Raw genomic sequence first — 22,373 nt, 5'->3', positions numbered from 1 at the left:
GCCTGCCCTTGCAGTGCAAGTACACAGTTGACACACAAGTGCATGTACAATTTTGCCATTTACCAGTTAAAATAAAATGTGGTTTCTAATCTGAATGCTCATTAAAAAGGAATACTTTAAAGACCAAATGTCTAAAATTTAGTGACACCCACTGATTGTACTGATACTCATATTGCATATCGCAAATTGTGTGAATACTAATTCCATGACCTGGTTTCTGTCTTAACCCAGCTATGATGTAAAATCAAGAAACCACAAGTTGAAACAAAGTCTGTGAGATACATAGAGGATCAATATGGTTGAGTTGAATTGGTCCAAATTCAAGTGCACATAAAATAAGGGGCGGGGTCAAACACGCATCAGTTCAGCTCCATTACCTTCCATCTTCATCATAATATAAAGCAGAGTTCTGGAAACAACATCAATATGTAATTATGAACACAAATATCACACACACACACACACACACACACACACACACACACACACACACACACACATGCACACACACACACACACACACACACAACAAGTTAGAGTTGTATCTGATGGTTTCTTTGTTCTCTGCCCTCATTTCACTGTGATTAAGGGTATTTTTAATTAATCTATGGGAAAACTTTAATTTTAATGCTCATGATGGATAGCTCGCAGTGCTTTTCCTTATCTTGTAATAGAAAAGGACTGGGGACAACAGAAAACTGTCATCAGGACAAACTACCTACATCAACCACTACTGCCATCTGCAGGACGGGGCAAATATAACACTGATCAATCAGACAGCAGTGAACGCTGAACGTTGAGAAACCTGGGCGGCAAGATTGTAAAAGATAACGGAGAAACAAATAACAAGAGCGGATGCTCCAGTGGATAAAACATATGTGTGGAACCTTAATTATTGGCAGCGCAACTGACAGTATGCTTTAAAATGCTTCCTCATGGATCAGAACGCGATTGGTGATAAATACTGCTGTGAAATGGTTTTCTTAAACCCATGTAATCACAGTCCTCAGTAATCCCGTTAAATCATCATCATCAACCCTTATAGCCCTTCTCTGAGGACACGTTGCCTGCTGTGTGTGTGTTTTACTACAGATAATCACGCATTAAAAACATCTGACGAAGATAGTGAGGCCAGTTGTATAACTAAGACTTTTTATATCTCTCTGTCAATCATCCATGCAGGGTCATTTCACGTGTGCCTTATGTACTATGTCCAGCGCTGTAATTGACACTCGCACTTGGAGAAACTCAGCGACTAAGTGGAGGAATTTCCTGAGACATGGCGATGGGAATACCTGCAGCTTTACTAGTACTACTTGTGTGTGGTACGACCTTTTGCTTGGTAAGATAATATATTTATCTCATTAATGGATCTATTGGAAAGGAAACCAGATTGTATAAATAAACACATTCATACTTAAATTCTCTTCCCTAACAGCCCACAGCAAAAGTGTTAGGTATGTGATTTTTTTTTTAGGAGGCAATTTTTCACCACTGAGGTAGTTTTGCTGCATTTTCACATGCATTTGTGTTGTGTCACCAGATGTTGCAGATTATGAGGTGGATGGTGGGCAAGATCTCGACATTTTTGACATCAATGAAGGTATGCCAGTGGGTGGATCAGGCAATTAATGTTTCTTTTGCTGCTAGATTATTGAAGTGATTTCCTTTGTTCTCCGCCTCTACAGCGGCTGGGTTAAATCTTGTGGAGGGAGACATTGTACTTGATGAGGTATGTAGCTTAATTTAACTATTTGAAGTGACTTTCCAAAGTGAATGTTTGTGGAATCAAGCTTGACCTTGGCTCATTATGTCATTTCTGTCTACCACTGATTGTATGGATTTCCACAGAGGCAAAGTCGGAACTCTATAATTGGACAGGAGTACAGGTGGCCAAAGACCATCCCGTACGTCTTGGAAGACGACCTCGGTCAGGATGCCTTTCATTTTTCATTTTTAGAAATATATATCTAGTAAAAATTATACTCTTATAAGTACCAATAAGAAAAGGTGCTTAGTCACGTTTAGCAACATGAATAATGTAACTCCTAACCAATATGCAATATGACATAAAATATAAAATAACAATTAATAAAATAACATGAAAACTTTATAAATGTAATAAATGAGTTACTCAGCAGGCTGTTAGCCAAGAGATAATGAGATGACCCTTCGTTTAATCTGTGTTTCACCTTCTCCACAGAGATCAATGCCAAAGGTGTGATCCTGAAGGCCTTCGAACAGTACCGGCTCAAGAGTTGCATTGACTTCAAGCCTTGGAGCGGAGAGGAAAACTACATTTCCGTCTTTAAAGGAAGCGGGTAATACGATACATTCAAAACAAAGACAAAAAAATTGATTGCTGTGATGTGTTCATAGATGACATCTTTTTTTTTCTTTATCTCCTCCCTATTGAAGATGTTTCTCCTCTGTGGGGAACCGTAAGGTGGGGAAACAGAGGCTGTCGATAGGAACCAACTGTGACCGCATCGCCACTATCGAACATGAGTTCCTACATGCTCTGGGTTTCTGGCACGAGCAGTCGAGATCAGACCGGGATGATTACGTCCAAATCATGTGGGACCGCATCTCAGAGGGTAAGGAGCCCAACTCTCTCTTCTCTCCAAACTTAAAGCCACTTTGAACGTGGACCACGCATGCTGCCACATATCATCGCTTCTCTGTGAACATGCTTTCTCCGAGAGACTCCTTTACATGCGCATAAAAATTCTGACACCTATGAGTTAATAAAAATAATAATGATTAAAAAAAACATTTCTCCGCTGTAAGAGTGAGAAAAGTCATTTCACGGCATTTGTAAGACAGGTGTAGTAGGGGTCATTGAGCAGAAGGCTCTTTCCCACTCGTATGCATATGCCTTAACATCGAAACTATGATAAGAAAATTGCGTGATCAGCAAAGACATGTTATACTTGTATGTCAGTAACTTTGAACTTGGGTAGAAAAACATAAGATATTGGAGCAGCGCGTCACCTGTTCATTTAAAGAAAAAAAAAATCTGCCAAATCGTACTGACACTTCCAACGTTTTACACGATTTAAAGGTAAAGAGCACAACTTCAACACCTACAACGACACCACCTCCAGCTCTCTGGGCGTGCCCTATGACTACGGCTCCATGATGCACTACAGCAAAAACGCTTTCCGCAAAGGTACCCAGCCCACCATCGTCACCAAGATCCCTGCTTTCAGTGATGTCATCGGCCAGCGTATGGAGTTCAGCGACAGTGATCTGCTCAAGCTGAACCGCCTCTACAACTGCAGTAAGAGTCAGCAAGTGTTGCCTCCTGTTTCACTCACAAAACATGTTTGCTTTACTTACTGATACTGTCATAACATCATAAAATCTGTGCGTAAGCAGATCATTACACCAAATGAAACAGTAACTTTTTTACAGCCGTCCTGCATGTGTTTGTAAGTGCTGTCAATGTGTCTTCCAGCTCAAGGCTCCACCTTCCTGGACTCATGTGATTTTGAACGTGAAAACATCTGCGGTATGATCCAGGGAGGAGGAGATAATCAGGACTGGATGAGAGTCACCACAGGTGCTGGAGGGCCCAGCACCGACCACTCCAACATGGGCAAATGCACAGGTGACTGCATTCAGACTTGTATATGTTTAACAGCCACACCAAAATTTTGCATCCTTCGAGATGTGACAATCACTGGGACTTTAAGTGATACAACAACTCTTACTTTGGATTTATTTCATGTGTCCTTTTCATAAAGGGTGTTGAAAAAAAAGATAAAAAATTGCCCACTGAGGTGGTTTTCTGTAGAGAAATACCATAAAGCTCTTAAATGATGACCAAATCAGAATGCTGGTCATAACATCTTCAGCAACAACCTCTGTTTATTATTTGTAGACTATGGAGGCCTGTGTCATAAAGTAGCATATTTGCTTGACAAAGCAACTCCACATCGGGTAGGCCCTAATCCTTGGTAACCATTGACCAATCAGCTGACTCATATAAAAATATCCTGCCCAGTCACTCACTCACTCCTTTTGTGACGGGAGAGTGTGCAGTGATAGATAAGCTTTTTTAACGCGCCAAACATTTTTAATATGTTGCATTTAGAATCACTCTTACGTCTAAGTCTGAGTGCTTACTGAACAAAAATAAACTACCTTTAGTTCAGGAAGCAACAAACACAATAGTTGCAGTCTACCATTGGCAGCTACTGCAGCAATCAGAATGTGAAAGTCTTTTTTAATGATTTTTGGAGAATACTTTAAACCATTAATTGAATACTGTTTAACTACAATGCAGAACATCTGTAGTAGTGGCAGCCTACCATTGACAACTACTACAGCAATCAGAATGAGAAAATGTGTTCTTATAGATTTTTGGTGAATATTGTTGAACTATTAGCACCAGTCTGTGGGGTGTAATTTGTAGACGGTCCCTTAGACAGAAAACAGCTGGGACGTAGATTCAAGTGTCGTTTTCTCCGGTTTTCGCACAAATATCGATAGCAACCAGTAATGTCGTTGTGCTTTTATCAATACGGTGTCAACTACGGTGTAACTTTCCTCAACATACTACACCCGTAATGTAGTCAAATAATAATCTTTAGGAATTGCGGGGTAAGTCAAAACCGACTGTCCGGCGACTGTCCGAACCTGCTGCCAACTTTTCCTCGCTAACAACTACGATAGAAATCATGCTAAATGTTTCTTAAAAATGAACTGGTTCGCAATAACAAACGTCTCTTGGCAGACAAGACACGGTAGATTCACTGCAAGACTCTCGACTTTACTCGTCTTCTTTCCGGTTGCGGTGTCTCTTCTCTGCCGGTGGTGTTCCACGTGCTCTTACCTTTATTTCCGTCCGATGACAAAAATATCAGTTCCGCCTGCATGGTTCCTACCTGACGTCCATGTGTGTCTGACGACATACCACAAACTGTGCGGAAGTGCTGCTATCGCTAGGTGATCAGAAAAATTACAAAGTCAGCTTGTTTGATTTAATACTGAGTGACGGGCCACATTTTGAGAGACAAGCCACCGCGGGCCATTTAAAATCAGTTGCCGGCTGTAGTTGGCCTGCAGGTTGTATTTTGAACACGCCTGTCTTTGAGTCATCAAACAAAAACGTACGTGATTGTCTCATCAAGGCCTACAATTCACACATGACAAGCTTCCTTGAAAACAAACAGGAAGTGCATTTATGATTAACAAGACCTTTTTTAGTATATATTTCACCCACTAAACGTGTTTCAAAACTCATCAAATTTGGCATAGCTAATCACTGTGCGAAGTGCACTAATCCAATGCATTGGTCTAATCTTGCAGTTTCTTTTTTTAGGCTCAGGTTACTTCATGCACTTCAACACTGGCACAGCCAACACTGATGACACAGCTGTGCTAGAGAGCAGAATCCTTTATCCCAAAAGAGGATTTCAGTGTCTACAGTTCTTCTACTACAACGGCGCCGGTACTGAAGACACGCTGAAGATCTCCGTACGCGAGTACGACAAGGCCAACCCCAATGGGACACTACGCTTCATAAAGACCATTGATGGTGATTTATCATGGCGTACATTAAAGTTCTAGATGCACATCTCTCGTGTGTTTTTGCTGTTTTGTAACTGCCGTGTTTTCCCACCCAACATCTTGCAACAGGATCCCCTCAGGACCTGTGGCAACTGCACCATGTGAGCCTGAACGTCACCAAAAAGTTTAGGGTTGTCTTCCAGGGGACCAAACAAGGTACCGGGCCCTCAGCGGGAGGCATGTCACTGGACGATATCAATCTCTCTGAGACCACCTGCCCAGAGTTTGTATGGCGAGTGGAAAACTTCAGTCAGGTGATGGATAACACTCCGAACAACAAATCCATCTTCAGTCCACCGTTCACCTCCAAGGAGGGCTACTCCTTCCAAATGGAGCTGTACCCCAATGGCAAGCAGAACTACGCCGGCGAGCTGTCGGCCTATGCTCATCTGGTGGCTCTTGAAGGAGAAACCGGACAGAAGTGGCCCTGCCCCTGGAAACAGATCACCATGATGCTGATGGACCAGAACCCAAACATCCAAAAGCGCATGTCCAACCAACGCAGCGTCACCACCGACCCCAATCAGACGATAGAAGGTGCGCTTCCTCATTGAGGCTGCAATATGAAACATAGGGGTGGCCATTGCCAGAGACCACTTTATACGGTGTTATGACATTATGACGTCACTGCAATATTGTGATTTGAATATCGTGATATACAGCATATGGTGATTTTATTACTTTTGAACCTGTTTGTTGTAAGTCTAATTAACACCATCTGGTGGATGTAGTCATCTGATTTTCTTTTTTCGATACACACAAAAGTGAGATGATATCTGCAAGTCTTAACCAAGCAAAATATATAGACATAATGTCAGTGAAGCAACCCAGCGTTACAGTCACTACACTACATTCCACTCCGCATTGTTTTTTTTTCACGTCAAAGTGAGTCATTACCTCACTTTGTGATAATGACGTTCTTGCAAATCCTTCTACCATCCTATTGAACAGGGACCGACAAATTCTTTTGGGATGATCCACGCAAGGTTGGCTATGAAGTCACCCACGACAATTTGACCTATCATCGGGGACCTGGCTCCGGTACTGCAGTGTACCTCACCCACCCCAGAGCCAAGAGCAGGGACTTCATGAAGGGTGGAGACGCCATCTTTCTCCTCACCATGGAGGGTACAAAACAAAACAAAAAAAAACAAAACACTATATTCCAGTACATGAAGACAAATACTTAATAATTCATTCAAATCAACAAAACATATACATTTTGTCAAACCAACCAAAAAAAAAAAAAAAACTGTCTTTAACCCTTTATACCTGTACTCAGTGATATGTGTTTCTGGTTAGATGTTTCTCATCTGACTGTGGCCCCGAACCCGACGGCTCAGCCTAGCCCGACCCCGACGAACCAAACAACGGCTCAGCCTAGCCCGACCCCGTCGACCCCAGGGACCCCGTTGACAGAAAAACCCTCCGACGCTTGCACTGGTGTGGAATGTCTTAATGATGGCCTCTGCGTGGTGGATGAGGGGAAGGCCACTTGCAGGTGTGTTTTCTGGGGTTGTCAGACTCCTGTTAAGTCAGGAGCCAGGATGGGGTTGTACAAGTAACATTGTATTGAAACACTGGAATCAAGCTGGAAAATGGGTAATTTAGGTGTGTGTGTGTGTGGGGAGGGTGGATGAGGTAGGGCATTCTAACATTATCAACATAAGCACCCATCAGGTCCATTACATTAAAATACAAAACCAGCTTAGGTCTGAATGAGTTTGCACAAATGTGCTTCCTGAAAAAACAGTGGTCATGTTGTTTTGACGGTTGTCAATTTAACACAAGTATACAGCCAAGTCAGGTTTGTTCTTCTGCTCCTAACTCTTTTTTTTAATGTCCTTAGGTGCATGGCAGGAAATGACTGGTGGTACTATGGGGACAAATGCCAGCACAAAGGCTCTGAGAGTGATAGGGTCAACCTTGCACTTCTCTGCTCCCTGCCTGTGTTTGCAGGAATGCTGCTGATCACAGTGATCAGTGTCATCTGTGTGAAGAGGAAGTACAACAAGCGAGCAAACAATGCCGCGATTCATTTAGGAAGCATAAAAGCCACTCAAAGACTGTGAAGTGAGAAAGCTGAAGGGAGACATACACTGAATTAAATCAACGTTTTTTCTAACTTAACGCTTATGAGGCTAAATGTCTTGTTAGGCAGGGTTTGGATTGATCACAATTATTCCCCTCAGTTTATAGCAGATGATCACACTGTATGAAATGACTCCATCTTCTGGCCATTTCCCGTCAAAGCAAGAAGATAAACGTAAATTAAGAGCTGTAAATAAATTATTTTGAAATTCTGTGTGTGTGTACATTTCTTTTGAACTTTAACTATTTACAACTTACAGTCCATAAAGCACATCCCAGACAACAAGACTTATATTCACAAATTAAGATTTATTATACCAAAGACAGGAACATCACATCTGTGTTGCCTCTTTTCCGTGTGGATATACTGGATGTTTGCATCACTTGAACTTTGACACAGTCATGCCGGTGAAAACAGTTACCGTTAGGAGGGCGGTGGGACTAATATTGAATGTGTATTTGTCTGTCTGTCTGTCTGTCTGTCTGTGTGTGTGTGTGTGTGTGTGTGTGTGTGCGCGCGCATGCAAAGATCTGTTCATTAGTGTTCACTGGATAGAGTGACGACTGCAAGACATCACAATCATAGTGGAGCAAACCAGAGCAAATCAGTGGAGGTAAAATTTGCAACATCAGCTGCGCGTTTACATGTGTGTGTATGTGTGTGTATACATGTACCTGTGTTTGTGTGCTTGTGCACATGCACATTAATTTGTTTGTCTGTGTGTACTTTTGGGTCTATACTGTAAGATTGGTGGGCAGGAGGGACCTCCATAACAGCAGACTCTTTGAGAACCGAAAATCCTCACCATCACTCAAACCTTCAGCAAAATACACGTACTCCGTTCCTTGAAAAAGCATCAGTATACAACATTTCTCTTATTTACAATCATTGGGAAAAAAAAATCATTTCTCTCAGAGAAGATTAGTAGAAGTGACTGAGTCACCAAGAAGAGTATGCAACTCCTAGGAGTTAGTATTTCAAATTTCTACAAAAAAATTTCTATGCCATTAAGGGCTAAGATTCATGATTTACTGAGGAAATAGAGTATTTAAGTGCCCTATCTACAACAGTTATGTGTGGTATTACTGGTGTACCATTCGACATAGTTCACTGATAATAAAAACATTATACGTTTCAGTTGGTTATTTTTTATATATATATATAAAGTCCTTTCAGCAACTTTCACATTAAAAGATATGGTATGGTTTTACAAAACAAAAACAAACCCCCCCCCAAAAAATCATACAACTGTTATCCATATTAACAAGTGTTGTTGGGAACTAATGCTATATTGCAAACAGACTAGTGTTGATTACATACTCAGCTGGTTGTCTAATGAACAGAACGACGTTCCGCGGTCTGTGGAGGAGGGGTTGGGGGGGTGCACACGCCACAGCCGTGTCCAGTGGGTGGAACGTCGTTAAAGGGCTCATTTGCTTGTGTTGTTCTACGAGTAGAAAGAAGGTGGAGCAGCTAACAAACAGTGCATGGTTCTTCAACAAAGAGGCAATGAAGAGGGAGGAAGGCTTTTGTAGCAAAATCAGGATCCAACTTGTTACTTCCCCTCAAAGTGCGTTTTGCAACGTCGGCAGTAAACTTGCCGGACGAGCTGAGCAGCAGGAAATTGATCCGGCGGCACCCGGGGGGGGCGGGGGGGTTCCACGCATGTTGCAGCCAGTGAGGAGATGAAGTTACGACGGGTGTCTGAGCCCCCCATCCCCTCTCCCCGCTTCAGAGGGGGGTGTCGTAGTAGTCCATGGGCTGTTCGCTCCCCGCCGGCTTCTGCTGCCTCTGCTGATGCTGCTTCATGATCTCCTTCACCTCCTCCTCCAGCTCCGGCGGGATGATGAACTGGTCGTCCGGGTCGGGCTGCGCCGGCGCCGTGAAGTAGCCGCCGGGCTTCTTGGAGGGGGCGTCGGCGGCCACCTCGATGAGGTTGTGGCTCTTCTCCTGGCGCGCGACCGACCCGTTGACCCTCCGCTTGGCCGCTAGCCTGCCGCCGTCCCCCTGCCACGCCTCCTCCCTGTCCGGCCCGCTCTCTGCTTCGCCGCAGCTCGTGTCCGTCACGCCGTCCTCCAGAGGCTCCGGCGTGCAGGGGGGCGGGGGTGGCAGTGGGAGGAGCGTCAGCAAGCCCGGCTCCTGGCTGGTGGAGTAGGAGGAGGAGAAGGAGGAGGAGGAGGAGGAGGAGGAGGGGGCGAGCGGCGGTGGCGGTGGCGGCGGCGGCGGGGACGTCTGCGGGCAGGGGCTGGATTCGCCCTTGAGGCAGTGGACGTCGGCCTCCACTTCCACGCGGCTGCCGTTGGAGAAAACGCCGGCGATGGGCTCCTCGTCCTCGCTGTCCAGGCCGTTGTCAGACAGCGCGCTGGAGAAGGTGGCACTCGACAGCTGCCTCTGGAAGGAGCCGGCGAGGCAGGCGGGGTGGAGGGCGCAGCAGCTGCGCGAGGCGGAGGGAAGCTCCGAGGCGGGGAACAGGTGCTGGCAGGGCTGCTGGCCGCTCGCCTGGGCCTGCAGCTGCTGCTGCTGCTGCCCCTGTTGCTGCAGCTGCAGTGCCTGGGCCTGCTGGTGCAGGTGGAGGTGGGCACCGTGGGGCTGCTCGTGCAGCAGCACCAGGGAGCTGTGCGGCGGAGGCTCGTCGGACGAGGCCGTGGAGCCCACCTCGCTGCTCATCTCGCTGGTGCTGATCTCGCTGCTGATCTCGCTGCAGGAGGACGGAGGCGGCACCGGCAGCGGGCCCTCCGAGGGCCGCTCCTTGATGGCCGCCGCCGCCGCCGCCGAGGACGTGTAGGGGCCCAGGCCGGGGCTAGGCGGGGGCTGCGGAGGCTCCGAGCAGCAGCAGGAGCAGCAGTCTTCGCTCACGCTGAGCTGCACCACCACGGCGCTGAGGCTGTCCGTGCAGCCGTAGCCCTGCGCCAGCGTGCACAGCTTCTTGGCGGCGGCCAGGCCGTCCGGGACGTTGCGGACGGCCTCCACGGCCTCCGTGGGAGACACGGAATCCCAAAGACCCCGGCTGCCCAGAATGAAGAACTCGTCCTGGGGGGTGAGGGTGACCTTCTGCACGTAGGGGCACGGGATGACAGACGGGTAGAGGAAGGAGTAGCCCATGATTCGGGTGGAATCAGTCACGCCGTTGACTTTGTTGTCCTGTAGGGGGCAGTGGAGGGGAGGGGTGGGTACAGAGGAGAGCACAATCCTGTCAGAACATCCGACTGGACTCGAGTCAACCGAGCCTCCTGCACAGTATGTCAGCGTGGTGGTTGTGTGTACCTCAGTGATGATGGCCCTGTGCTGCCTGATTCTGCAGTACTCCTCCTCCAGCCCGACGTTGTGAAGCAGTGACAGCGGCAGCGGCTTCCCATCGCGGCACAGGATGGCCTGACACTTGCCCACGTTGGCGGCAGTGACCGTGAAGCAGCCGCTGGGGTCGGTGGGGTCGTGTCGAATGTGACAGAGCGCAGCCGAACCTCCCAGCTTTTGTCCGGCAGTCCCGAGTTTCCTGTGGCGGCGGGAAGTGGGAGAATAAAAAATAATATCTCCACAACATACCCTCGCAACGCGTTAAACAGACTGCAAGTTGAGTGAATACCTTTGCATGACGAGGAAGGTGTTGGTCATGTAGTCCTCCTCCCTCTTGGTCTTGTGCAGCTCCTCGGCCAGCACGTCGTTCATGGTGCACTGCAGCAGGTAGGGCACCTCCACGTTCCTGTCCCCATCGAACACGCCGTACAGAGCCTCACGAGTCCCGCAGAAGCTGTTCACAGACAGAGCCGCCACGCACAGCCTGGGAGGGAGTGGGGGGGGGGGGGGGTGAGCGTAGAGGACATCTGTCAGGTGACTTGTGTGAGGGGCTGCTGCAGAGGCCCTGCTTGCTCTCTAACGTAGCATCACACAGTCGTCTAAAATTATTACTTCACACTAAAAATAATTGGGGTGAAGAATGTTGAATTGATTCAGTCCATGTGAACAGGTTGTCGTCCACGATTCATGCTTTCGTTCCGGTCCTGTCATGTTGCGACCGTGTGACTCCTAAAATTTTACCACAGTCAGACTCAGCAGCGACGACAGTCTGGGTTAGAGCAGTGGTTCTCAACTGGTGGAGACTCAGCAGGCACATTTTTGTCCTTATAATGAAGTCGAGGCCCAAATGTATTTACCAGCACTCTGCAAAAATAAAAACGCTAGCCCACTTTCTATCATGTTTATCAGTTTAAAAAAACTGCCCGCGCAGCTGCGATCCAATCAAAACAGCTCCACTTTTGGGTCGCAACCCACCAGTTGAGAAATGCTGGGGTAGAGACGCAGACAAGATGGTGGTGTGACCTGGTTATGCAGGAGACCTACTACTGCACTACTACGGATCTGAACATATGTGGAAAAGATACAGACTGAGTAACTGATGAGCTTAGGACAAACAACAAAAGCACTTTTAATATTTCTGCCAGACTTGAGCCATCGGCCTCAGCAGCTCCTGGCTGGCTGGAGGGGGGGGGGCTCGACAGGCATCATTGACCTGATGGAACTCACTTGTTCTTGACGCCGGAAGCCTCTGTGTAACCATGGCTCCACACAGCAGGCCCGCTGGACGTCTCATTGGACGAGAAGGTCGGCGGAGGATCAATACGGAAGCAGCGGATATTACTGGGGAACAAAAGAGAGATGGAGATTTGTAGAGGAAAAACAATCACGGTAGCTAGGTAGCTGTAGTTTCTATCTTAACGGAGCAGATTTGTTTATTGTAATGAAAAAACAAAAAAAAAATACCAAAGCAAATTGCAGATATTACTCATGGCCGTCAAGCTCAGTTACAAGCCAAAAACGCCCCCCAGAAAACCCCTCTGGGGAAATGATGACCTACTTGAGCTGCTCCAGGGTCTTGTGGTCCAGGCTGAGTCGAGGGTTTCCTGTCAGGTCCAGCTCCTGCAGCTTGGGAGGCAGATTTTCCGGCAGCGTGATCTCACTCAGCTCGTTGCAGCTCAGGTCCACGCACTGAAAACAGGGGAGGAGGAGATCTTTACACTCTTGGCTTTCTCTTCTGCGTTGACACACCAGACTCAGGGGCTCGTTGTCAACAACAGCACGGCGTGACGCATGCAGCCGCACCACCACCGTCGTCTTACTTTCATCTCCATCAGCTGCATGACCTCCGGGAAGACCTCGATGGAGTTGGAGTGGGCTATGAGGGTGTGCATCCGTCGGCAGTTCATGATGGTGGTGGGCACCGTCTTCAGCATGTTTCCACTCAGGTCCACCTCCTCCAGCTCCTCCAGTTTGGCCATTTTACTGTGGGGCAAAGGGACTGGCTGAGCTGAGCATGACTCACATGAGTCACTGAGCAGCAACACATTCTATGTTGCGAAGAAAAACTGCCCACTCTGCGTATTTGACATCCCAAATGATCGGATGATGTTTATCTGCATCCTTATTTACAAAAAGAAACAAATAACAAATAACTGCAAAAACACAAACACCAGAAAACATAAATCTGAGCCGTCTCACTGGGTCTCTCAGGAATCCTAATAGGCGTAATATTCCGAAACTAAAACTAACCTTTCTGTTCAGGGATGCAAGCAAATCACTTTCAGCTTAGAGTTAGGAAAATATTTTCTAGTCAAACATTAAGTCCAGTCAGTGAGTGAATTAAAACATTTCTGATATTAATGATTATATTAAAAATATAATTTCACTTCTCCATACATGAAGGCTTCTCCATACTGGTCTATTAACATTACAGACACATGAAAAACATTTTTGGTCACTGCCAATACTGTTTATTTAGAGCAGCTGTGGCATAAACCTGGTAGTGGTTGCATGCATTTTTTAAACACTGTATTTTGTTATCAAGCTGCTAATAACGGTGCTTTAATGTTCAAAACAAATCTAGCGCCAGCGCTTTCTTTACAGATAGATATGCACTATGAACATAGATGTTAATAAAATATAACTAAAGGTGCATAGACAGGGATGAGAATGCTGCCTACCTGGCCGGGAAGGTTTGGAGGTGGTTGTAGGCCATGTGCAGGACTCGCAGGTGTGTGTGGCCTGTTAGCATGGGCACACACTTGTCTGTCAGCCGGTTGTTGGTCAGGTAGAGTTCCTGCAGGATGCTGTGGCTCTCTTCTGATAGGCTGGATGGAGGCAGGTGCTCCAGCTTATTGGCCGACGCATTTACGCACCGCAAGCTGAAAGATAAAGTTGAAAGCGCGGATTCATTTTTTACCCTCCTTCACACAGGACACATGAGAAATGGTGATGAGTCTTTAAAAACCGCAGACGTCGGCATCATCTTCTCATTTTTTTTTTTTATTGAACAACCTCATTAAAAATCCCTGCCCTTGGATATCTCGCCCTCTATTCAAAAATCCATTCATCACGTGTGGCCTTCACCACCGCCGTCCTCATCTACATATCTTTCCCAATCTCCCCCTCCCTTTGTGTAGGTGCCTACACCATCCTACAAGAGAAAAATCACTTAAAGCTTTCGACCGATGGCTACCTGTCAGATTTGAGGAACAGGTTGCAGGGCAGCTCCAGCAGTTGGTTGTGCTGCACGTCGAGGACCTCCAGCAGAGGGCGCTCCACCCTTTCTGGCAGCTTCTGCAGCTGGTTATAGGCTGAGCTCAGCTTCCTCAGACTGTTGCTGCAGAGCAACCTGCAGCACATGAGAACACACACAGATGGCTGAAAACGGTTCTTGAGGGCATGAAACATGAAATTAAACCGGCTGCAACCCAAAGTGGATCCCTTGGTATGAATCCAAGAGATTGAGGGGGAGGAGGATTGACCCGGCCGGATTGAAAGTCAATCTAAGCGTCAATTTAAAGACAAGCGGAATGAATGAAGCCGGCGGGGGTTAAAAGGCGAGCTGTGGGATTTATGAGGTTCTGCACGAGATAAATCAGTGGTCAAGCAGAAGGGCAGGTGGAGAGACGCAGCGCCTGCGCCGTGCGTTTCTGTTGCTTTAACCGAGAGACAGTAACTCACCACGGTGGGAGCTCGGTGATGAGGTTGTGGCTCACGTCCAGGACTTCAAGTTTCTTTGCTTCGCACAGCCAGTCTGGCAAGGACTCCATGTGGTTCCTGCAGGAGGGTAAACATAGTGATTGAGTAGGGTTTGTTTTTTTTGTTTTTTTTTGAAAGAGAGGTACAAGGATCAGATTATAATGAATTTGATATGAATCCATCCTGCATTATTTGGTTCCTTTTGTTTTGCAATTTATTTATCTTTTGCTGCAGATTTACTGCAACCATGAGTCAAACTCAAATCTGAGTATATCAAAAAAGTGACATTTGCAGAAGGTAATGGCCAATAAACAAAGCAGTTTAACCCTCTGACAGTCTTTGCAAAACAATAACCTTAAAGTTGCTGTTTGTTGAGGCTTTTTTGGGGGCTTTGCACATCAGCGTTCAGTTCCATGTCTACTTCGCATGGCTCAACCTGACCAACAACCTGTGACCGATACAATTCCAAAAATATTTTTCCACAGACAGGACAATATTCTGTCCTTCCTGCATGCATGTATGCGTGCGCGTGTGTGTTTTTCTCACCTCGAGATGTCCATGTAAGTGAGATTGGAGGGTGCAGGGCTGACATCCAGTTGTCGTAGCTCTGTGGGGAGAAACCCAAACACATTAACCTACAGCAAGGACACACGCGGCCTATTACAGCAGGTAGATGGGAGATTGAGTATTTTACTGTGGGTGTGTGTGTGTGTGTGTGTGTGTGTGTGTGTGTGTGTGTGTGTGTGAGACAGAAAGAGGGGGATGATGGAGAGGCACTGTGACGGTGCGGCACATTAGAGAGGAATGCATGCATAAGGAGAGGAAACAAAATCCTGGGTGACAAAGATTGAACTGAAATAAATGACACGGACTGGCGGAGGGAACAGAGTTTTCACAACTTGCAGTATTTTGACAGGGTTGGCATAAAAAAAAGAAAAAAAGAAAACTCACCGTTGTTGGAGGCGTAGATGCCTTTGAGCAGGCAGCCCTTGGCCTTGAGGTTGGCGATACAGTTCCTCTCGCAGTGGAGCACCTCCAGCCTGGGGAAGACCGAGGCGTCGAGCTCGGTCAGCCTGTTGTCCCTCACGTCCAGCTGGGTCACGTGTCTCAGCAGGTCCGGTTCATCCGGGACCATCCTGGAGATCTTATTCAGTCTGACAGAGGGCGGGGGGGTGGGTGTGTGTGGGGGGGGTCAGAGGTTCAGCTCAGACTGGGTCAAGTTGAACTGCAGAGGTTGCTGAGGCCAGGAACAAGCCTCAGGTGGTGGCTGACTGATTGCACAACGTTCTGAGTTTTGTTTCGCTGCTCGCACAACGAGGGGCATGTTTCAAGAACACAGAAACATGTTGGTGCTCACTTAAAAATAATTATTCCAGCCTTATCAGCTCTGCGTTTACAGCCTACCGCAAATACTTTTGTTTTGACGCTTTGTTGGACCGTCCACATGTTTGGAAAGAAACAAGAACAAGGTGAACTCAGTGACGATCCACTTTGCGACATCACAAAGGGCTGATGACTAGAACTGTGTCTTTGACTACACACTTTCTGAAAAGCAGAACAAGCAGAAGAAGAAATAGAAACTTTTCTTATTTCTGGAGAGTTGGATGACAGCCACGCTTTATTTTTTGATAAAAAAAACTGGTTGAGAGATTTTTTTCATTAGGGCCGAACGTTCTAATGATATAAGATGGTGTTTTCAGCATGATATATGAATAAGGTGAGACGCTCCTCTGTTTATAAATTCTAGAGTGCAGTTACTGATATTCGGGATAACACAACAATCAGAAACAGAAACACATTTATTATCAGTCATGGTTTTAAACTACTCAAAATAAATTGTTATAAACTAAAAGGAGTCATTAAGTTAAAATGAAAAATACGGAGACCATGACTCCCCCATAAACTCTGGGCTGCTTAATTGATTGCGTTTTAAAACAATTCTTTGATTTTCCTCATTTCAAGTGTTTTATGACTTGCAGCACCCGAAGGTGACCCAGAAGAAGAAAAACAAACTGCACACGTCATATCTTTGGCCGGTAAGTGATTTGATTAATTTTTCTGCCAATTATCATTCAGCTGATTAATCGACTGGTCCTTGAAGGAGGAAATCTAATTACAAATTAATCTGACAAGTTTTCATTTTCCTCTACATTCCTTGTTTTTGTCACAATTCCTTTGTGCCGAGTGACAGCAAGCAATGACATCCTGAAGCGACATTACGCCAAACAGGTGAGAACACTTAATACTTCACTCCTTGGCCCAGAAAGGTCAATGAGTACATTTTTAACTGGTGGAAGAGTGCAAGTCACTGCGGCTCAGTGACAGGCGACAGTGAGAAAGAAGCAAGACGAGACGTGGCAGGCAAATAATTTCCTCATCCTGTGGTCTCTGGCTCTGAGTTCAGCTCTTCCTCTGGTGTTTATGTTTCCATCATTAGTGGATGACACCAATCATTGATTACATCCCTGTGGACAAGTCACTTGACTGAGGATCTACACTGATTATTATCAGGAATTTATCTGAACCTCTAATGTCATCATATACCTTTTTTGTGAAATGAAAACTTCCAGTTAATTAAAAACAAAAAGAGAGAGCTGATTAGCCCTCTGTTTACTACCTCCTGAAAAAAAAAGTTACATTTTTGCTTCCGATTTGTTGGAATCATCGTTTTTTCCCCCCCATAACACCTGGCTGTGGGTGTTCCTCATCAACATGAAAGAGGTATTAGCGCCCCCTGTGACATCACACAGGAGTTGTGTGTTTTAGATATAATTCTGAACCATATGGGACCTTGGACTTTTGACTTCTAAAACTATTTCCTAACAGTGAGTTTTCCCTTTGCTTTGCCATTTACCTCAGATCGATGTGTTTGACGCGCAGCAGTCGGAAATTCTGCAGCGTGAGCGTCTCCAGGCTGTTTCCAGCCATGCACAGCTTCTCCATGGAGGTGAGCTGCTCCAGAACCTGGGGCACGTGGGTGAACTGGTTGAAGGAAAGGCCTACATAGCTGAGGCGCTGCAGGGAGCTCAGCTCTTTGGGAAGCTCCGCCAGACTGTTGCCATCCAAGAGGAAAGTCTGCAGGCTGCGAGACAAAGAGATGAGATGAGATGAGTGTGGCGGCCACTGTAAGAATTGTCTTTATGTGTAAAGACGTTGCAGTTCAGAATTCAATACATTTTATTTTATTTTTTAATTTTTTAACGACTTTACTACCAGTACATGTTTTGTCCATTAGATGGCAGTAGAAGTATGTAAGCCCTACTGGCCATTACAGGAATTTACAGCCTTGACAGATCATTCTTGTAAATTATTTTTAACATCTCTCTTAAATTAGACCCACACAACAACAGACCGAGCGTAAACTACTCATGATAATAGTCAACAGACAAAAACACCTGCGTTAATATGTCAGAAATCATGATTTTATGATTTTATGATCTGATGACAATGTTGAAAGTGACAATAAAGTATTTAATTCAATTCAATTAAATGCATTAAAAAATTCTGTATGATTAACTGAGGAAACTAACAAGTAAGGTGGACTTTTACAAAATATAAAATAATGTTTTGGGCATCACTACAATAGAATTAAGGGCATCAGAAATTCTTTTAAAAAGTTTGCTTGGAGATAAATCTCTGGTGTTGAGGGACACAGTAATGGAAACACTGGATAATTACAGCCCCAAGACTAAGAATAAAAACAAAAAGAAATTTGAGAAAAAGAAAAAAAAGATAGCGGTAACATCAAAGTTTAAAACCTGGGCATCAGCAGTGAACCGGAATGACCCGACGCGCTCGGCAAACAAACAGGCCGCGACTGAGGCAAAATGTCAGAGGCAGGCGCCACAGATGATACGCGCAACTTGTGTTGTTGTTTGCCAACGTGTCGAAAGTCGCCAGCGAGTGGCTACGATGCCACGTGCTGGCCGCTCGCCGACTCCTGCATGTGACCACGGCAGACTGCTGACACTCAGCTCCAGGACTGGAGGACACGGTTCACTGGTTCCGCTGAGCGCGACGTTGGGCCCGATGCGTTTTTTTGTTTTTTCTTTACTCACTTGGCCATGGCGCCCACAGAGCCGGGCACAGACAGCAGGTAGTTGCAGCTGAGGTTGACCTCTGTCAGCGTGGGAATGTCGCAGATGGCTAGCGGGAACTGGCTGAGGTGGTTGTTGGACAGGTTGAGGCTCCTCAGGCGGGAAAATCTGAAAACGGACGAGAGGAGGCAAAAGGTCGTCAGAGGTGGGCGGAGTCTCGAACCCGGTCGACGGCGCCGTTGGCGACGCCGTGCGTCCACCTTGTTTGGGTTCAAACAGTGGCGCGCAGCGTCTGTGTGGCTCCTGTTGAGCAAACAAGCCAGGCATCGACGGCCGTGTTGTTCCTTTCAACACCGGCCGCCGCCGGTGGCATTTAGAAAAAGGGCCTGACCTTCAGTGGGAAGGGGTCACTCACTCACTCACTCACTCACTCACTCAATCTCCCCCCACCCACAATAACTTCCATGAATTTTAGGAGAAAGGGAGAGGTGGGTGTGCCTTGAGCATCCATCCACATGTTGCAACCAGCATCTCCTGAAAATGGGAGCAGCTGCACACCCCATTGGTTATTACGCTGCACCATGTGACACTGGAGATGCACATGGCAAAGGTGCTGCAGAAAATCCCCCTTTTTCACTGCACTAAAATTGGAATATTCTGCATAGTTTCATTCTGAAAAAACAAACAGGGCGTGATGGCAGAGTCCTGACCTTCGGAAGGAGGAGGAGGGGGGGGGGGGGGGGTCACTCACTCACTCACTCACTCACTCACTCTCCCCCCACAACAACTTCCATGAATTTTTGGAAAGAGGGAGCGGTGGTTGTGGCTTTATCCATCCACATGTGCAACCAGCCTTCACCTAAAAGGTTGCAGCGCCTCCTCCTCACTCCCTCACCTCACTCACACCGGTTGCACACACACGGTGCACTACGGTGGGGGAAAGGAAGGCAAACGGGACGTCGGGACAATTGATTACGGTTCCCGTGTGATTCCAGCTGAGGGTGACTGCCGCAGGCGATGTGTGGCCGGTATGTGTGTGTGTGTGTGTGTGTGTGTGTGTGTGAAAATGTCACTCCACCATTAATTCAACCTCTGCAATCTGCTGAGTAATGCTCGTATCCCCTCCCCACAGTCTCTCCTCGCTGCCTGTGTCCCGCTGCTGCATCACGCCGGTCGCCTCACCTTGCCACTTTTTACTGTAAAGTTGCCTACAGCCGTTTCAAACAGCAAAAATTATAGTTTATTGTTTTCGCACTTGATACTGTGATGACTGTTAGTATTATAACATTGTTATAGTATTGTTAGTATTATAACAAGGCGCCGCTGAAGCCTCAACCTTTGGCTTATTTGAACACGTTGTTTTGTTTTCTAGGCCGCAGATTTGCTCCCATTATCACATCCAAATGTGACTGCTGGCTGCTTTTCCTTCAGCATATTTAAACAGGCCCAAACAACATCCTAGTATGAAGTAAGGAAAGCAAAAGTGACTTCTTTCCTGGCTTAGTGGACAACCCCGGAAGTTGAAGGCACACTTGCTTTTCCATCAAGGACGGTGTGTTTCGACCTTTTCAGCCCCTATATGCTTTCTGCTGAGCCTGTTTAGAGTGCACTACCTGTTTTTCGCCCCTTTTCTAAAAATAGGACAGCATGACAATCAAGTTGGTAAAAGCTTGTAGAATGAATGTTCCAGCGGAGAGAACCTTGCCATGCGATGTGCGACTCCTATGCACCATGTGACACTGGAGATGCACATGGCAATGGTGTCACAAATCTTCAGTATATCCCTCTTTTTTCACTCCACTAACATTGGAATATTCTGCATAGTTTCATTCTGGGAAAAAGAAAAAAAATTAATGCATGACCTGCATCAAATTAGGAGCACTGCCATGTTCTGAATAACAGCAGAATATTTGTGTGCATTTAGATGTGTTGAATATGCTCAATGATTTTTATCCACATGCATTCATGTTTCAATTTAACGGCGCTGAAACATGGAGAAGACGTGGTTGCTTCTTGCTACAAAAAACAGACAACTTCATCAACTGGCTGCTAAACACAGTTCAAGGACGATCCAAATCAACACACAGACGCCAAGAATCTGGTGAAGAGTCGGGGTGAAACGGGGTGAGTTTTTGAGTTGGACTTGGACTGAACTTACACAACATCTAACAGGGCATAAAATGCAGATGATATTTTGTGAGGCTCAAGCGGCTGATTGTTCTCCTGTCAGTCCTGCTGCCTCAGTTCTCTTCCCGCTTGTCCTTCACAGCCGGCTGAGCTATCGTACATATGTAAATAAACAGGCCAAAGGTTCAATTGTATGCGTGGAATGCAAGATATTCATCGTAGTGAGCAGCGACCTGTGACTCCCGCAGAGCTACACACTGGGAAAGAAGGATCCTGTACTTTTGTATCCTGGACGAGCGGTGGTATGTATCTGACTGGCTGCTGAGGCACAAGTTAGTATTCAGCAGAGGAGAGGAGAGGAGAGAAGAGGAGAGAGGAGGGGAGGAGAGAAGAGTAGGAGAGGAGAGGAGAGCAGAGGAGGAGAGGAGAGCAGAGAGGAGAGAAGAGGAGAGGAGAGAAGAGAAGAGGAGAGAAGAGGAGAGAGGAGAGGAGAGCAGAGGAGGAGAGGAGATGAGGAGAGGAGAGAAGAGAAGAGAAGAGGAGAGAGGAGGAGAGGAGAGAAGAGGAGAGAGGAGGAGAGAGGAGAGATGAGGAGAGGAGAGGAGAGAGGAGGAGAGAAGAGGAGAGAGGAGGAGAGAGGAGAGAAGAGGAGAGAGGAGGAGAGGAGAGGAGAGAGGAGGAGAGAAGAGAAGAGAAGAGGAGAGGAGAGAAGAGGAGAGAGGAGGAGAGAAGAGGAGAGAGGAGGAGAGAGGAGAGAAGAGGAGAGATGAGGAGAGAAGAGGAGAGGAGAAGAGGAGAGGAGAGGAGAGGAGAGGAGAGAGGAGGAGAGAAGAGGAGAGGAGGAGAGAGGAGAGAAGAGGAGAGATGAGGAGAGGAGAGGAGAGAGGAGGAGAGAAGAGAAGAGGAGAGGAGAGGAGAGAAGAGGAGAGAGGAGGAGAGGAGAGCAGAGGAGGAGAGGAGAGAAGAGGAGAGAGGAGGAGAGAGGAGGAGGAGGAGAGGAGGAGAGAGGAGAGAAGAGGAGAGGAGGAGAGAGGAGAGAAGAGGAGAGGAGGAGAGAGGAGAGGCGAGGAGGAGAGGAGAGGAGAGGAGGAGAGAGGAGGAGAGAAGAGGAGAGGAGAGGAGGGGAGAAGAGGAGAGAGGAGGAGAGGAGAGCAGAGAGGAAGAGAGGAGAGGAGAGGAGAGGAGAGGAGGGGAGAAGAGGAGAGAGGAGAGGAGAGGAGAGGAGAGGAGAGGCATGTGGCAGTTTCACATTTCTCTCCTCCTGGAAGAAACGAAAAGCACCGTAACCTCATGTCAGAGTGCTGGTGTTTACACTGAAACAAAAACAGAGTGTCAAACGGCAGGTCACGCCACACACACACACACACACACACACACACACACACACACACACACACACACACACACACACACACACACACACACACACACACACACACACACACGAGACTCCAGCCCCTCAGTCAAAATGCCTCTTTTTGTCAGCAAACTATCGGCGTCTCATTTCTGACCTCTTTTCCGCCACGCTGGGTCAAACGCGGATG

The 22,373-nt window shown here is 46.7% G+C and overlaps 3 protein-coding genes across 3 annotated transcripts in view; 2 read left to right on the top strand and 1 right to left on the bottom strand.

Annotated features, from left to right (window-relative positions):
* ripk1l (receptor (TNFRSF)-interacting serine-threonine kinase 1, like) overlaps positions 1-20,362 on the top strand; it is a 45,218-nt gene extending 24,856 nt beyond the window's left edge. Inside the window, exon 13 of the transcript XR_012926272.1 lies at positions 20,349-20,362. The gene's annotated coding sequence lies outside the window, so the exon portion shown is untranslated. The remainder of the gene's footprint in view (positions 1-20,348) is intronic.
* mep1bb (meprin A subunit beta b) lies at positions 1,234-7,649 on the top strand. The gene is made up of 14 exons (XM_076019815.1): positions 1,234-1,342; positions 1,439-1,457; positions 1,544-1,603; positions 1,689-1,732; positions 1,852-1,930; positions 2,204-2,321; positions 2,419-2,597; positions 3,065-3,283; positions 3,461-3,613; positions 5,330-5,545; positions 5,647-6,114; positions 6,529-6,705; positions 6,880-7,078; positions 7,427-7,649. The coding sequence occupies exons 1-14, from the start codon at positions 1,280-1,282 to the stop codon at positions 7,647-7,649; spliced, it is 2,217 nt and encodes a 738-aa protein (XP_075875930.1). The 5' UTR covers positions 1,234-1,279.
* phlpp1 (PH domain and leucine rich repeat protein phosphatase 1) overlaps positions 7,958-22,373 on the bottom strand; it is a 45,854-nt gene continuing 31,438 nt past the window's right edge. Inside the window, exons 5-17 of the mRNA XM_076021485.1 lie at positions 18,724-18,870; positions 17,520-17,747; positions 15,617-15,819; positions 15,212-15,272; positions 14,648-14,743; positions 14,160-14,315; positions 13,645-13,845; positions 12,784-12,946; positions 12,522-12,652; positions 12,191-12,304; positions 11,253-11,447; positions 10,934-11,162; positions 7,958-10,810 (exon numbers count right to left, since the gene is read on the bottom strand). Of these exons, the coding sequence (XP_075877600.1) occupies positions 9,401-10,810; positions 10,934-11,162; positions 11,253-11,447; positions 12,191-12,304; positions 12,522-12,652; positions 12,784-12,946; positions 13,645-13,845; positions 14,160-14,315; positions 14,648-14,743; positions 15,212-15,272; positions 15,617-15,819; positions 17,520-17,747; positions 18,724-18,870 (3,334 nt within the window). The 3' untranslated portion in view covers positions 7,958-9,400. The remainder of the gene's footprint in view (positions 10,811-10,933; positions 11,163-11,252; positions 11,448-12,190; positions 12,305-12,521; positions 12,653-12,783; positions 12,947-13,644; positions 13,846-14,159; positions 14,316-14,647; positions 14,744-15,211; positions 15,273-15,616; positions 15,820-17,519; positions 17,748-18,723; positions 18,871-22,373) is intronic.

Source organism: Nelusetta ayraudi, unplaced genomic scaffold, assembly GCF_046127955.1.
Source record: "Nelusetta ayraudi isolate G7.1 ecotype Tasmania unplaced genomic scaffold, CSIRO-AGI_Nayr_v1 ptg000011l, whole genome shotgun sequence".
NCBI lineage: Eukaryota > Metazoa > Chordata > Actinopteri > Tetraodontiformes > Monacanthidae > Nelusetta > Nelusetta ayraudi.
This window is presented reverse-complemented; position numbering and strand designations above follow the sequence as displayed.

Coding starts and splice junctions, on each gene's coding strand:
- mep1bb (XM_076019815.1), top strand. CDS start 1,280: ATGGCGATGGGAATACCTGCAGCTTTACTAGTACTACTTGTGTGTGGT. Junction 1,931..2,203: donor CGTCTTGGAAGACGACCTCG/GTCAGGATGCCT, acceptor CCTTCTCCACAG/AGATCAATGCCAAAGGTGTG. Junction 3,614..5,329: donor CAACATGGGCAAATGCACAG/GTGACTGCATTC, acceptor TTCTTTTTTTAG/GCTCAGGTTACTTCATGCAC.